This window comes from Lynx canadensis, chromosome F1 (genome assembly GCF_007474595.2).
Source record: "Lynx canadensis isolate LIC74 chromosome F1, mLynCan4.pri.v2, whole genome shotgun sequence".
Taxonomy (NCBI): domain Eukaryota; kingdom Metazoa; phylum Chordata; class Mammalia; order Carnivora; family Felidae; genus Lynx; species Lynx canadensis.
Genome location: NC_044319.2, coordinates 9214958 through 9231835, shown reverse-complemented (window position 1 = coordinate 9231835; position 16878 = coordinate 9214958). Strand labels below are relative to the sequence as shown.

General features: G+C 38.0%; 1 protein-coding gene across 1 annotated transcript in view; it reads left to right on the top strand.

The window, feature by feature from the left end:
* The window catches only part of FMN2 (formin 2), a 391745-nt gene that overhangs the window by 205677 nt on the left and 169190 nt on the right, over positions 1–16878 (top strand). Inside the window, exon 8 of the mRNA XM_030303011.1 lies at positions 14627–14688. Coding sequence (XP_030158871.1) covers positions 14627–14688 — 62 coding nt within the window. The remainder of the gene's footprint in view (positions 1–14626; positions 14689–16878) is intronic.

The window sequence follows — 16878 nt, the reverse complement described above, 5'->3', positions numbered from 1 at the left end:
CATTACATTTTTGCACGTATTAACTGCGTGTTGAACTAAGTAAACCACAAAATGATTCTTAAGGGAACTTAAGTATCATGTGTATTCTTTAGATGTTTTTTTCTCAAGTTTTTTGGCAAAATAGTCATGAGACAAGTTGTTAGTCAAAGTCATCTCTGTGGTACAATGAAAGGAATTACCGTAACATGTCATGTCTTGGTATGCAAGCTCTCATATTCTCAGTCGTATATGTTCACAACTAAGTTTTCTTTATTTTTTGATAGATCTTTAATTTTCAGTGGCTAAACTTCTTGGTTTCTTTTCCTTCCTCAACATGCCTGCCAATATATAAATGTTAATATTTACTGAGGAAGCTATGTAAGTGCATGTTTAAGTAAATTTCTTTAAAAATGATTTTTAAACCACAATTATAATCTTTATGTTTGTAAGTTCAGGCTTTCTCTTCGGGGTTCCTTTTGAAATCAGACATGTTTGTGAAGAATTACCCTGAAAAAAGTATGACTGTTATCTGTGTGAAAGTTATTTTGGCGCAAGGCATTTTAAGTTTCTGATAGATTGTGTACTTTTGGAGCAATGTATATGCATGCATTCAAAATAAAACTTAACAGTGCTCCCCCTTTACAGTATGTGTTAGGAAACAGTGGCAAAATGTGGACAGAGTTAGGGTCCTATTTCCAGGGAGACTCACTAAGCTCTATTTTACAAGAGCATAAATGTTTACCTAAGCAAGAAGGTGAAGTCCGTTATGCCCAATAAAGGACATTTTGCAGTGCTGGTTTACGGAAAACATTCAACAGACAGTGGATCTTTTACACAAAGTACAGTGCGTTGTTTGAAACTATGTATGCTCATCTATACACTGTGCTTAAAATAAACACTATCTGGGAATATGCTAGTCTTTCTTTCTTTCTTTCTTTTTTATTCCACACCCTAGATTTTGTCACCTGCCAAAGTCAAATAAATCTTATCTAAACAGTTGAGATACGCCTTGAGTTGTACCCAGTATGGTCAAATCAACAAACCTCTTCAAAAACAGAAATGAAATACAATATCACTAGATTAAACAGTCTACAATGGCAATCATGTTTGCATTTAAAGATTTTATTCCAAAAGGATTACAGTGTTGGTATCCGTTTTTCCCCCTGCCTAGACAAGAAGGCGACATACTGAGTCAAACAAAATGCATTTGCTCTCTAACAATTTAACTTGTGTGGCTCTTATAAACAAGGCCCATAGGTGTATGAAGCCTACTGACTTAATCAGTAACTCATGTCATTAACTTTGTATAAGCAAGTATGCTTGAGAGGTACCAGTGGTGGATTGGGTATCAGATTTGTTTTTTGTTTTTTTTTTTTTTTTTTTCCAGCAGGAAAGCCTTTCTTTATGTAGCCTAAGTACAAAAATCTGTAGAATTCTGGCATTTTATTGTCTGTACCTTACAACAAATCCCTACCAGGTTAAACTGCCTGAAAAGAGAAGGTAGTATAAATGGCTATGTATTCTAAATTAATAGGATATTATAAAAATGCAATTTTCTTCCCTTCTAAGGTACATATCAATTTAATTGCTAATGCACACCCTACAAGGGCAGGAAGTGTGTCTGAGGTTTACCACCACCAGGTCCCCAGGGCTGAGAAGGCTACCTGTCCTGGAGTTAGAACACTATGGATATTTATTCCATAAATGAATAAATGATGTTTTCAGGAAGATGCTATTTACTTTGCAGATAAATACAAATATTTTATAATTATTTAATCAGTTGCTGATATCTGAAAGTATGTTTGTGAAGTGAATATATTTTTATTTATAGTTAAATGGTTCCCTTTCAATGTCACACTGTTTAATTGGCAATTTGTTTATAAGTGACAAGCAGTAAACATGTCATGATGTCACTCAATGTCATTTTTAAAACTACCTCACAGATAGTATTAACTTCTGTGCATTTCTTGACCATAGAGTATTTTATACACTGCCTGCTGGTTTGGAAATAACCCCTGTCCCCACTGGTCTTTAAGTACATCTTCACATACTTGCACTCAGCCTCTCGCACATCTGAGAGTTAGCCCAACTGGATGTACAATTGAGGTTCTGATGTGATGCCTTTCTTTTATTTTTAAGGTCCAAACAATAATATAAAATACATATCTTCATTTTCTAATTTATATTGTTGTATAAGAGCAATTGTATGTATAAAGGTATATATGATATTCAGACATTTAGAGAGAGCTAAGAGTCTTCCATTTTTGGGTGCCCACTATGGCAAGGACTGTGTTCTACCTCTTATCTTGACAATAACCATTTGAGGGAGGTGTTAACATCATTATATACCCATTTCACATGTGAATAAACTGAGACTCAACTTATCAAGGATCTCCCAAGGGACACACACTACCTAGTCACAGATCCATGTTTTTTTTTTTTTTTTAATTTTTTTTATGTTTATTTTCTTTTTTTTTTTTTAATTTTTTTTTTCAACGTTTATTTATTTTTGGGACAGAGAGAGACAGAGCATGAACGGGGGAGGGGCAGAGAGAGAGGGAGACACAGAATCGGAAACAGGCTCCAGGCTCTGAGCCATCAGCCCAGAGCCCGACGCGGGGCTCGAACTCCCGGACCGCGAGATCGTGACCTGAGCCGAAGTCGGACGCTTAACTGACTGCGCCACCCAGGCGCCCCTTATGTTTATTTTCGAGAGAGAGAGAGAGAGAGAGAGAGAGAGACAAAGTGCACGTGGGAGAGGGGCAGAGAGACAGGGAGACACAAAATCCGAAGCAGGCTCCAGGCTTTGAGCGGTCAGCACAGAGGCTGACACGGGGCTCGAACTCATGAACTGTGAGAGTCAGACACTTAACCAACTGAGCCACCCAGGCGCCCCCACATATCCATGTTTTTAATCCAGGTTTGTGTGAATCCAAAGCACTGAGGTTTAAGGTTTCAAGAAATTTTAGAAAAAATCACGAGTAATTATTTGGGTAAATTAGAACTTCTCAATAAATATGTTAATATATTAACCAGGGATTTGAATGGAAGGGGCCATAGCAAAATTTAGAAGTCTTACAAATGGAAAAGGAATGGAGTGTCACTGTTTTAATTTGGAATCTTTAAAAGAATGCTATTGATGTATTTGTTGTTAAATTTATTATGGTCCTTAGATAATCCAGAATTCCTTGAAATATTATTCAAGAATTTGTGTGTTTCGGGGCGCCTGGGTGGCTCAGTCGGTTGAGCGTCCGACTTCGGCTCAGGTCACGATCTCGCGGTCCGTGAGTTCGAGCCCTGCGTCGGGCTCTGGGCTGATGGCTCAGAGCCTGGAGCCTGCTTCTGATTCTGTGTCTCCCTGTCTCTCTGCCCCTCCCCCGTTCATGCTGTCTCTCTCTGTCCCAAAAATAAATAAACGTTAAAAAAAAATTAAAAAAAAAATTAAAAAAAAAAAAAGAATTTGTGTGTTTCATGTGTATGTTAAAAATTTGTGGCAACATGTCTTCTGACAAGTTCCCCACAGTGTGGGAATGTATGTGTGGGACAAGCCCACGTGCTCAAACATGTATGATGGTTGGATGTGTGAACAATGGAAATGTTACATTATCATTTCATATTCTTATCAAGTGTGAAGTTTAGGTGAATATGGTGCCAAATATCTTACTCTATGAAAAAATGTTAGTTTTTTAAAAAAAATTTGGTTATGTTTGATTTTAACTAAGCCAAGCAAAACCAAAAAAAAAAAAATCTTTAAAATTGCTTCACTGCATCATTAGGAATTTTTTGCTAAGTAATACATTTTAACAGTGTTTTAAGTAACTCCCCAGATGTGAGGATTTTTAGTTGGGAGTTACCGCATCAGTATTTCCTTATAAAGGATTCTTGCTCCATTGTCGTCAGATTGCACAGTGATAATTTACCAAAGGTTTCTATGCTTTACTGAATTTCAAATAAAAATGTGAGGTTAATAATTCTAGGCATTGCTGCCAAACTGTTTTTTTTTTTCCCTTTTGTTTTCCTTTTTATATCTTCCTGGCAGGACAAATAGAGCAGTATTAGAAATTACTGAATGAGTAAAAACTGACCATTTGCATCTACCACAGACTGTAGATACGAAGGAGGGAGAGGAAGCTGCTTCCTCTTCAAATATCTTTCTTTTCCTTTTTATGTCTCAGTTTCTTCCTTCATTGTCATGCAGATGGATTTGCTTAGATTGTTTGCAACAGATCCCACTGCCTCTGCCAGTATTTGGCTTTTGCTTTCTCAGGTGTTGCTGCCTTCATGGATTGATGGGACCAATAACACAGATATGTGGTTGATAGTGTCTCTTTCTTAAGGTCAGCTAGTATGGCTTCTTTCTGAAGGTTCCGTAATGATTTTGTTTTTCACGTTATATGCTTTTTTAGTTTTCTACTGTTTGTGGAACACTCTGGCATGAGTGTATGATGTATTTAAGGCAAGATCCTATCAGGCTATTTAAAATCTCCTTGGAGGGACAGAGCACATAATTCTGTACAAAAGGAGTATCTGAAATATATCAGGTGATTTGTATTTATGTTAAAGGGCTCAATCAAGAGGTCAGAGATGTCGTTATGAGCCATGGTACTTAGGGAGTGTTTCAGAGATTACTTAGGCTGCAGCTTGAAATTGCTATTTTGTTAGAGATAGTGGTTTATCCACACTGTCCACACTTTTCAACTTCCCCTCTGTTCTAGGTAACCATTGGAAACAATTCTGGCCAGTGAGACAGAAGTAGAAATTTGCTAAGGATTCACACTTAATAGGCATCGCACATGCTTTCTTGCTGCTTACCTTTTTCCCCCATTTTGCCTGGAATGTGAAAGTGATAGATGGAGTTATGGCAGCTGTTTTTCCACATAAGGAATAGGTATTTAAAGACCATAAAAAACTTTTTCTTGTCTGTAAGCTTTTTAAAAACTTTCTGAGTCAATGCCAACCTATCTCAACTTTGTTTAAGTCATTATTTACTCAGATATTCTTTTTACGGTTGAAAAGTTTTTAATGAGTGCAAATGTATTTAGCACTTTTGCCATATTATCAAATGGCGGATTGTCAAGAATATATTCATATTTCAGACGTCTTTGTTATACTCTAACTAAATGGCTGACATTACTGCCTAGAATAGTATAAAATGAGCCAAACTTTGAAGCAGGGGGCGAGGAGGACTAAGTTATAAACCAACATGATGAATGACGTTTTTTCCTCATTTAGGCCCCGTGTCTTTCATTTTCATTCCTAAGACAGCAAAGGGTTTGGAATTCAGCTATTATTCCTGCTTAATTCTACCAGGATTCAGATACTCTTTTTAAAAATATCTTTCCCTTTACCAACTGTACTCAGTTTGTGTTAATCACTCTTGTACTTCTTCACCCCCCTATAGAAGTATTCCTCAAAATAGTTACCTGAAGACCTTAAATTTAGTTAGGTAAGAAAAGGGAAATGTTTCTATTATTAGGTAAAGACTTAAAAGAGAAAATAAGCTGAAAAAGTTTCCAAGTTATGGTATGTCTTCTAGTTTCAGAGTCCCTGAAGTTAAAAATGCTTTTGGTGGAGCAGGCGATCTCATGAATGCATTTTGTGAACACAGGGATCACCCAGGGCAGGACTTCTGGCTGTGTTAGCATATGAGCCAGGTGCTGTATATTTGGCAGAATATGGTCAGAAGGGAGTATGTGGGGTCTAGTCTTGGGAGCTGGTCAAAACTGATTATTTTCTCTAAAACTCCTATTATTGGGATGCTGGCCATCCTGAATTGGTCTAATGTTCTTAATGTTTTCTCCTCTTTTTGATATACTTTTGGGAAATACTCTCTCATTTATTTCCCATACCTTCTATTGAATGTTTCTATGATGTTACCATGTTTTTATGTTTGGAGAACCACTTTATGTTTCCAGTTTGGAGGGTGTGGCAGTAATCCAGGCAGTAGTTGGGAGTGTCTGGGAACAGGGTGGTAGCAATGACAATGATGAAATGAAATCATATCTGCATGCATTTGGAATGTAGAACCATGAGGATTTATGATGTACTGGGTGTGGAATGTGAGCAAAAGGAGTTAAGGATAGCCCAACCAGCAGATGGGTCTCCATCATTTGAGAGAGGGGAGAGTGTGGGCACAGTAGGTCTACCTTTAGAGTTCCAGGTGAGCATGCTGAGTAGACTGTTGTTTCTATAAGGGGAAGGTTCAAGAAGGAGGTTTGAGGCTAGAGAGGAAAATGTTTCAAATCCACCGTGAGACTATAAAAGATCACCAAGAATAGGAAGGTAGATGGTTAGGAAGAGGTAAAAGGGTCAAGCCCTAGGATCCTTCAATAATAAAAGGTTGGAGAGAGAAGGAGCCAGCTAAGGAGAATGAAGAGTGGGGAGCACTATGAGCAGGAGGAAGAAGAGAGCGGCATTCTGGAAGCCAGATTAGGCATGTGTATCTGGAGAAAGGAATTATTCACTGTGTCAAATGCTGCTGAGATTGAGGAATGTGCATTTGGATTTCACAGGATTGAAATTGCTGACGACTCAATAATCAGAGCAAAAGCTTGAGGGGGTGGGATTAAGAAGCTAGGGTAGAGAAGAATGTGAGGACAGTGGGTATTGGAATACCTTAGGAAGATATGGAGGAGTCTTCTGTGTGTGTGTGTGTGTGTGTGTGTGTGTGTGTGTGTGTGTGTTTCCCTCCCCTGTTTGGTCTCTACTTCCCCCCAAAGGTGAAATTTTTTATTTCACTGAAATGTACAGAGAGGTAGAAATTATCTTCACATGTGTCCTTTTTCCTGATATTAAAGTGTAATGACTAGTTACTTGCAATTCCTTAAAGAGATCTCAGAAAATTTTGCTCCCCAGTGGCTAGGACATGATGACAGCTTGGAACCATTTTAAATGAGAGATGCTTCTGATCTCTTATTTAAGATGAGTTTCTACTTGAACAGAGGTCTTTGCTTTGCTTCTCAGCAATTTGCAAGGCTAACTTCATCTTAGCTTTTCCTGTGGCTTCTCAATTCCAAATGGGGTAAAAAGATGGTTTCTCTAAGCCCTTATACTCTTTCTTACTATGTCAGTGAGAAGAGGGCATGAACTGTAAATACAGGCTGATTTGCACTTATTGTGTGTTTAAGCTTTCTGCTGACTCTGCTCCCTTCCCATATACCTTAACCAAAATCAGTGTTGATGGTTTCCCTGTGGGTGAGACGTGTTTAGTCTCCCGTATTACTATCTGTACAAGTGGAACTATGATTTTTTTCCTTTTGCTGAGAATATTTTCAACCTACTTTCTCTAAAATCTCTCAATCAAAATACTGATTTGGAGAGATGTTAGTAAAATAGTTTTCTTGTAGGAACGTTAGAGGGTCCATAATAACAATAAACACAACCAACATTTTCTGAGTGTTTGCTACAGGCATGTCACTGCCTCTGAGTGATTTATTTGAATAATCTCCTGCAAGAATCCTATAGGGTGGGTGCTTTCATTAGGTCTATTTTGCCAATTCGAAGCAAATTGAGATACCCTATGTTACACAGATAGTAATAAGTGGTGTATTCCACTGCCTTCCACTGACACTTGTCAAATAATGATATGACATCCCATATTATTTTATCTTTTTGCAGTATGAAGTCATCTAGAGTGAAGTTATTTGTTTACAAAAGGGCAATCAGGGTGAGCTCAAGGAATATTCAGTTTGTCCGGTCAAGTTAAAGGTACAGTTAAGTTTCAGGAATTACTAACCTCAACCTATTTCAACCTTTTGACATTCAAAGAAGATTTTTTCCCAAGCCTCGTATGTACTAGGTTCTTCTATATTTTGTGAAGTTCACAATAAATTAGGCGTGATCATCTATGGTACAGGGAAATGCCTGTCAACATTATCTCATGTTTCTGTATGTCTGTATATCATGCCTCATATAAACTTATTATCAATGAGACTAGGAGGCTTAGCTGATTTGATAGATTATGCCTGTATGAGAAGTCAGCTTTCTTCTAGTGCATTTCTTTTTTCTGGTGAATCATGATGGCTCCGCATGTCCTGTGTGTTCTCAGAAAGCCTAATAGAAAAACAAAAACACCGATATAATTAATACATGGTAGAGAATAATAGAGAACCGTAAGCTGACATCTGAAATCCAAGGGAAAAAGAACTGGAGTTACCAACCTGCTATGGTGGGCAGCCTATCAGATGGCCTCCAAAGACCTCCATCTCCTGGTATTCATGCACTTGTATAATCTCCATCCCTTGTGTGGGGGCTGGACCTAGAGACTCATAATGAATGGAATGTAACGGAGATGGCAGGATGTTACTTCTAAGATTGGGTTGCAAAGAGAAGGTGGCCTTATCTTGCGCGCCCCCTCTAGATCACTCTGAAGGAAGTGAACTTCCTTCACCCTGTTGTCTTATTGCGAGTTTACCTATAGAGAGAGACATCTGGCCAGAAACTGAGGCCCACAGCCACAGTTTCAGCCAATAACCAGTGAGGAGCTGAAGCCCTCAGTCTGAGGAACTGACTCCTGCAAACGACCACATGATCTTGGGAATGGATCCCCCTACAGAGTCTTCATAGAAGATCTCAGCCCCAGCCAACACCATGACTGAAGTCTTAGGAGAAATCTTGAGGCAAAGGTACCCAGCTAAAACTGTACCTGAATTTCTGAGGCACAGATAATATGTTTGTTGATAATACGATAATACGTTTTAAGCCCCGACTAAGCTTTAGTGTAATTTGCTGTGCAGAAATGGATGACTAATAAAGCCTCTTGATAATAAACACCATGAGGTTTTCTACTTTTGGGGGCTTCCACCCCCAGTGTAGCAGGTCATGTGAGAGGGAGGGATTAAGGCAGGAAACCACAGTGACTGGAGTTCAGGGCTGGTGGAGGGAAGGGGCCACCAAAAGCAGTCCTGAGGCTGCTCTAGTCCTATCCCATTGGGGAGAGCCCAGCTTAAAATACAGACTGGAGTAAAGCAGGTACTAACAGTGTTCCATGGCTTAAAATATTGCGTTCTTGGGGCGCCTGGGTGGCGCAGTCGGTTAAGCGTCCGCCTTCAGCCAGGTCACGATCTCACGGTCCATGAGTTCGAGTCCCGCGTCGGGCTCTGGGCTGATGGCTCAGAGCCTGGAGCCTGCTTCCGATTCTGTGTCTCCCTCTCTCTCTGCCCCTCCCCCGTTCATGCTCTGTCTCTCTCTGTCCCAAAAATAAATAAACGTTGAAAAAAAAATTAAAAAAAAAAATTAAAAAAAAAAATATTGCGTTCAGTAGGAGTAATTGCATCGTACAGAATTTCACCAAGAAGTGAACTACTTTATCTGGCTGCTCAAAATATATGACACATTTACAAATTTGGCTAATAATTAATGTTTTGTGAACTTTTGTTTTACATGAGTTTCTTTTAACAGAAACTCTTAAAATATAGTCCTTTCCCTTTTGTGTACTTTTTTTTTTTTTTTGGTTAGAAGCACAGAGACTGGGTTCTTGTTATTATGCAAAAATTCAGACATACATGTTTTATTTCACTGTAGTCCGAGTGATTTAGCATCGTAGTAAGTTAGAATAAGCAACATGTACCACATTTCTGGTGTTGAAGAAGGCAAATATGTGTTAATAGCAGTGTCTAGGGAATGTGATATGGGCCTATCACTATCACCTGTTTGTGTGTATGTGTGTACAATGTCATGAGCCCAGCATACAGCCATTTCCCATGATAGGTCTAGAATTTTTTTTATGTAATGCAGTATCTTAGAAACAAAAGGAAATAGATTTTTTGTTAGCATAGTTTATTTTGATACATTTTTAATGTTTATGTATTTATTTTGAGAGAGAGGGAGAGGAGGAGGGACAAAGAAGGAGGGGGAGAGAGAAAATATAAAGCAGTCTCCACAATGTCAGCTTAGAGCCCGATGTAGGGCTTGAACTCATGAACTGTGAGATCAAAACCTGCGCCAAAATCAAGAGTCAGGTGCTTAACCAACTGAGCCACCCAGGTGCCCCTTTTGATACATTTTTAATACCTTACGTTAAATCGACTGAGATCTAAAATAGGCTATTTCACTCTTTGTTTTGTAACAGCATGTTTTAATGCGAAGTGCATTGGATCTCAGTGTATACTCACTCAGTGAGTGTATACCAGTGGAGTTCATTAAGGAAAGAGCTATGGTCTCAGCTTCTGATTATTGAAAGCAAAAGTTTAATCCTGAACCTAATTTTAATCTAACACATTCCCAGCTCAATCTCCAGTTTCTAACCAATGTGTTGACAGATAATACATTTTAAAATTAATTATATAAGTTATTCCATGGCTTCTTGGATTAGCCTTCTTACTATAAAATTGCTTATATTCTCCACATAATAAATATATTCTACAGACACAAGTTATTATCCCACTTGATAAAATCTCAGAGAAGCTTAGTATTTTGATCAATGATACACAGCCTGTTGATAGAAAAGCCAGAAAGAGTACCAAGTTCTTCTACTTCATTATCATATCTTGGACATTTTATAAAAGTTCAGGCTTAAAAATTAAAATGCTATCCATTTTGGTCTGGAGTGATTATTAACACATGGTCATTTATAGGTTTTTTAAAGAGAGTGTTAAAAACCTCCATCTGTTCTAATCCTGGAAAGTCAGCGTGTTTTACAAATAAGTTAATAATCTTTTAATATGCAAAAAAGGCCAGAATGTCCTCTCAACACCGTCTTAGCCCTTGTATCTTTCTACATAGAAACAAAACAGATGCTTCTTGGCCAAATTCAAAGTAACATTTATCTATATGTATTTTGTGGGAAAGCAATTAAAACTGCTTGGTAGACCTACAGGGGAATGGCTGGGTGGGAAAGGTGATGAGTCCCAGACAATGATGGCTGCTTCTGGAAGTCTTACAGCAAAGAGTAGGGAATGAGTGTGAAATATTTGGCTTCTAATCTTAAGTGTAATCACATTAGCACCTAATGGAATATTAGAGAATAAAGTAATCTGAATTAAAGATTTATCACTGAATATCCTTCCAAATTTGGGGTTTATTTATGTTGTGAAATCTTAGTCTCATGCCTAATAATTTAAATGTCAAGTAAAAAAGACAGAGCATGATGAACGATACCCAATAGCTGTAAGCCAGGCTGTCATGTAGTTGTAATAATTCATCATTCATATGAGAGTGGAACCCTTAATAGATGCAGGTGGAATTTTTATTTTTGGCACATGAGGGCACAAAACTCAAGTAGGAAAAAAAGAAAGTTGTTTACCTTTGGGTTAGATAATAAAGCTTATTAAAGCCAGAAGAGTTGAACTTTTGTGAGAACTTGAAGAGGGAAATAACGTTAACCAGCAACATGCCAGATTCTTTTACTTGTTCCTGCCTTTGGTCCCCATGAGACCCCAAATCTTGCTAATATTTTCTATTATTTTCTTTTACCCTTATCCCTGTCCTCCATAAAGAAACTAAAACTTGTCAAGTAACTTACTTGAAATAATGTAGCAGGGAAGAAAAATTTAAATTGAAACCCAGTTAAGTTCTATGTTCCGTGTTCCTTCCACATCCATAAACCATCCCATAAAAATAGCTTTCCCTTTTGGGGGAGTAGAGGAACTATCACCTAGACATAATCTCAAAAAAGGTGTTTTCCTCTCAAAGAAGGCTGAAATTTTGCACATGGAGTCAGGGGATTTGCGAGGCGCTTTTTCTTGAATGTTTTGCCACCTTAAAACCTGTATTTCTAATTCCATTTCTATTTATTTCCATTTCCATTTCTATTTCTACCTTTTCTATTTCTATTTCAAAATTCCTTAGCATGTCCATACCTAGAAATCTGATTGCAGTGTTCTCTGCACAAAACCAGTTTTCTGCAGCCTTTCGAGGCCGAGTAATCAAGCACGTCCAAATAGCTCCAATTTCAAATCATTGTTACCGAAGTAACTGTTAACCAGTGTAATAAGGTATTATGGTCCCTGAATGATAAGGACACTACATTTATGGGCTACATGAGTAAATGCTTTGTTTCATTTCCTTGTTTTTAGAATTTTATCAGTTGAAAATACACAATGTGCCTAATCACAGATTTTAAGATTTCGCTCTAGCAGTAGATGACAGCACTAAATACTTAGAAAGATATGATTTTAGTCTGATTCTTGATTTCTGAAATGTTAAAATTTGCTTTTTAGATTGAGTAAATATAGCACCTCAAGTAACCTTAACCTTTCCCAAATTAATATGATTTTAGTCTGATTCTTGATTTCTGAAATGTTAAAATTTGCTTTTTAGATTGAGTAAATATAGCACCTCAAGTAACCTTAACCTTTCCCAAATTACATCTTTTGCCTTTATTTCCCTTCTAGAACGCCAGTCAGAATCCATTCATCTGCCTGTATCGAATCTCTAATATCCAACCACACAAGCATGACTATGTTGTTCCCTCAAAACTGCAATTCCCATCAGATTGTGTTAGCGTCTCTCAAGTGTAAAGCCAACTAAGTGAAAATTGTGTGGAAAAATAGTAACAGTGTTTTCTTCCATGGAAATTTCCTTGAGGATGACTAAAAAGTGAAGTTTCATGGGTTAGGAACTTTTGAGGACTTGCTTAGGACCATATACTTATGGTTAGGTCCACATGGTATTTATTAAGATTATTCTTCAGTACCTGACATTGCGTGAGGTAAACAGATGAGAAACTTCAGTGTATATATCTAAGCAAAATTTCATGTGGGGAACACGTATAGGAATAACATGTTTTAAAACCAGGGTAAACTCAGAGGACAATTGTATCTTTTATGAATTTTGACTTGAGTATCAATGATTTTATTGTGTCTTTACATTATTCTGAGAATGAAATCTTATACTAAGTTGACCAACAGCATGTCTTTCATTGTTTTCCTATCAATCTTTTGCTGTATCACCAGAGGAATGTTGAAATACTGGATTATTATCTAATGAATTCCAAAGTCAGAGACCTTTGGGTCCACTGTAAGACTTTCTTTAAGGGCTAGACTGCACAAATCCAAAGGGGGGTAATTCCATACGTGAATTTGCTATCTTTATTTGGATTTTATGTATTTTGTTACATTATAGCCATATTACCTCCAGTAAAAATCATTTGTTAATCTCTTTTAATTAATTTCTGAAATAGAGTCAAAGTTAGCTGGCTATGTTTTTACTACTTTGAGTCATTAAACAGATTGTGATATGTTTGTCTTATGTGGTCTAAGGAGTGAAAAGATTTGTCTGAGAATTTTAATCAAATTCTTCGATAGATATTTGAGACATAACTTTTTGGAAATGGAGATAGTGGAATATTATTAGGATGGAAGTATCATATTCTACTTACTATGATCTCTGTTGGCAAATCTGGGCTCTGTTCCCAGCTCCAAATAGAAATGCTAAATTGTCTTGGTTAGATTTCTCATCCATCATATGCTTCAATTTCCCACTTGTCTTTTTAAATTCTTTCTTGGGATTTTGCCAGAATCCACTAGAAAATGTCTCATATACTTTAGGCTTTGAGAGAAAAGACACTGTAAAATGCCTCAATTATCAAAATAAATCTAACCAATTTGTGATTATCCACTTTGTGATTTTTCTCCCAGAAACCTTTAACCCTATAGGAGCTTCATTGGCTACTTGGCATAGATCTGATCAGGGGAAATTCACATCATTTGTGGCTAATATATATATGTAGGTGATACAGAATGCTTTTGGTTAATCTGAATTTGCCCAACCTGAATTATAAAACATACCGACTCCATAATCCAGCATGCTTCTCAGACCAAAAGAAAGGCATTTAGGAACATATTCCCAGTTTCCTATTATCAATTCCCCTTCTTCCTTGTATAAACATGGGTAGTTTGCACATTAAGAATTGATTTTTAAGGGTGCATTTGTGCTAACATCAATACCATAATCAAAGAATTATCCTTTTATTATAACAATTTAAAGAATTATTATTTTTTTTTTATTTATTTTTTTTTATTTTATTTTTATTTTTTTTTAAATTTTTTTTTTTCAACGTTTATTTATTTTTGGGACAGAGAGAGACAGAGCATGAACGGGGGAGGGGCAGAGAGAGAGGGAGACACAGAATCGGAAACAGGCTCCAGGCTCTGAGCCATCAGCCCAGAGCCCGACGCGGGGCTCGAACTCCCGGACCGCGAGATCGTGACCTGGCTGAAGTCGGACGCTTAACCGACTGCGCCACCCAGGCGCCCCAACAATTTAAAGAATTATAATGAGAAATGCTTCCATCATTTTTATATTAAGTCCTTCAGTTCAGTGATTCGATTTAACTTTTGTCATAAGTCTAGGTAAATTGGCAGATATGAGCATTTATCTCACAAAATAGGATGTGGCAGTAACAGGTGTGATTTGCCTGTTTTTCTAGTATTAAGCAAAGTTTTCAAATTCATGCAGTTGGGCCTTGAGAGACAGAATGCGTGTCATATTCATGGGATTTTGTATTTGAAAGACAAATGAAAGCCTTAACACTTTACCCCTGCACCCATTGAAATTCCTTGGGCACAGTCTTAGTAGTGGGTAAGTGGGTGCATTGAAGTTAGACCACTGTTCTGGAGGTGGTCAGTGTTGTCCAAGATGATCAGATATCTTTTCACAGCTGGCTTATGGCAATTTATGTTCTTTTGTCTCCCCCCCCCCCCCACAGCTGTTGTGAACTTGGACAATTCTGTGGTTGATCTGGAGACCCTTCAAGCTCTCTATGAGAATGTGAGTAAATAGAAGGAATTTTATGTGTGAGTATATAATACATACACAATACTTGCCAATACGCACATCTAGACTCATTGCTTTAATGTCCTTTAAGAAAATTTTATCTGGGTGCACTGAATTTACCAAAGTATCAGTTTGCTAAAATACTTTCTAGGAAACTTACTGGACAAATGTATGGCCTCATAATTTCATGGATTGTGGTTCAAAGCATGTTGCGTGTGAGGCCATTCACATTCCCTCTTTTGAAATATAATAGTCAGTACTTACATAGAGGTTAATTTGAGCTGAGCATTGCTCCGCACTAATTTAGTTAATCTTCACATGAAAACTCTGGGTAGGTATTATTATTATCCCCACTTTACATATAAGGAAATTTAGGTATAGCTGGTCAAATGACTTGTTCAAAATCCCATAGCTAATGTGGTATAGCTGGGGTATAATTCATTTGAGTCTGTTTCTCCTAACTGCGTGGTTTGATTCACCAAGTGGCGGAACATTCAAGCTTTCTTCCAGGAGCACTTTTTCTTATGTTGGCAGGAAAAAACAGTAAGGAATCAGAGAAGTAGGGCTATAGCGTGATACAGTCTGTGCCTTTGGGAAGTGCAGTCTAGGTGGTGAAACATGAAATGGCTTTAGCTGGGGCATGACATTAAATAACACTGATTCACATAGTAAGAAAGTGCTTTTCTTATCAGGGCCTTTACAGTGCTTCTGAGGAGCTATATGTATGTATTATAAATATACTACTATAGAAATATATAGTTCTAGAACTGTATATATTTAGGAGAAAGTCTCAGTGTGGCCCTATTTTATACGTGGTATCTTTGGGCTCTTTTTATTCATTTTGTTCCTTCTCTTGCCTATGATGTGCCTGGTATTTAAGCCTCTGTTCTCTTTAGGGGCATGACCTTAGTTTTAGTTGGCCCTTGACTTCTCAGCCCCAAGTCAAAGAATTCCTGGCTCTGAAAGATATACATAGTGAACAGGATGCAGACTTCTTCCCTGACCACCCCCCTTGGGAACAGTGTTTTTGATCTGTGTTTTACACATATTTATATGTGGTTTCCCCTGGAAAATTTAGACCTTTGTAAGAGAAAATATTTCTTATGGTCCATTGCATAGAATCTATTGATCAAGTGTAGATTTGGTACCTGGTCAGCACAATGATCATAGGTGCTCAGTTAGAATGAGTCATTAATGAAGACTGAGAGGGGAAGTTGGAATAGTTGATTATATGGGGTGCCTGGGTGACTTATTTGGTTAAGCATCCAACTCTTGACTTCAGCTCAGGTCATGATTTTGTGGTTGTGGGATCAAGCACCATATTGAGCTCGGTGCTGAGCTGAGTGTGGAGCCTGCTTGGGACTCTCTCTCTCTCTCTCTCTCTCTCTCTCTCTCTCTGCCCTTCTCCTCCATTTGTGCACATGCTCTCTCTCTAAATTTTTTTTTTTTTTTTTTTTTTTTTTATTTTTGGGACAGAGAGAGACAGAGCATGAACGGGGGAGGGGCAGAGAGAGAGGGAGACACAGAATCGGAAACAGGCTCCAGGCTCTGAGCCATCAGCCCAGAGCCTGACGCGGGGCTCGAACTCACGGACCGCGAGATCGTGACCTGGCTGAAGTCGGACGCTTAACCGACTGCGCCACCCAGGCACCCCTCTCTAAATTTTTTTAAAAAATATTTTAAAAAATTGGTTGATTATGTAGTTGTCTCTATGTGATGGAAAACTGGAAAAAATTAATCATGTATTTAGTATTTTAGTGTCCCAGTGAAATGGGTATGTAAAACATATCCATTAAAAATTTTTTTAATGTTTATTTATTTTTGAGACAGAGACAGAGCATGAACGGGGGAGGGTCAGAGAGAGAGGGAGACACAGAATCTGAAGCAGGCTCCAGGCTCTGAGCTGTCAGCACAGAGCCCGACGCGGGGCTCGAGCTCACAGACCGTGAGATCATGACCTGAGCCGAAGTCGGACGCTTAACCGACTGAGCCACCCAGGCGCCCCAAAACATATCCATTTAGAGGTACAGAGTTTTCATTTCTCTTGAATCTTTGATGCCAACTCTTTCCCAACCAGGAGAGCCATATGGAAGAAATGTGGGAATACCAGAGAAAGTAATTTCTTCAGCAGATCCTAATGGTGCATGATGTTCATATATATTTAACTGTTTTTCTTATACATAC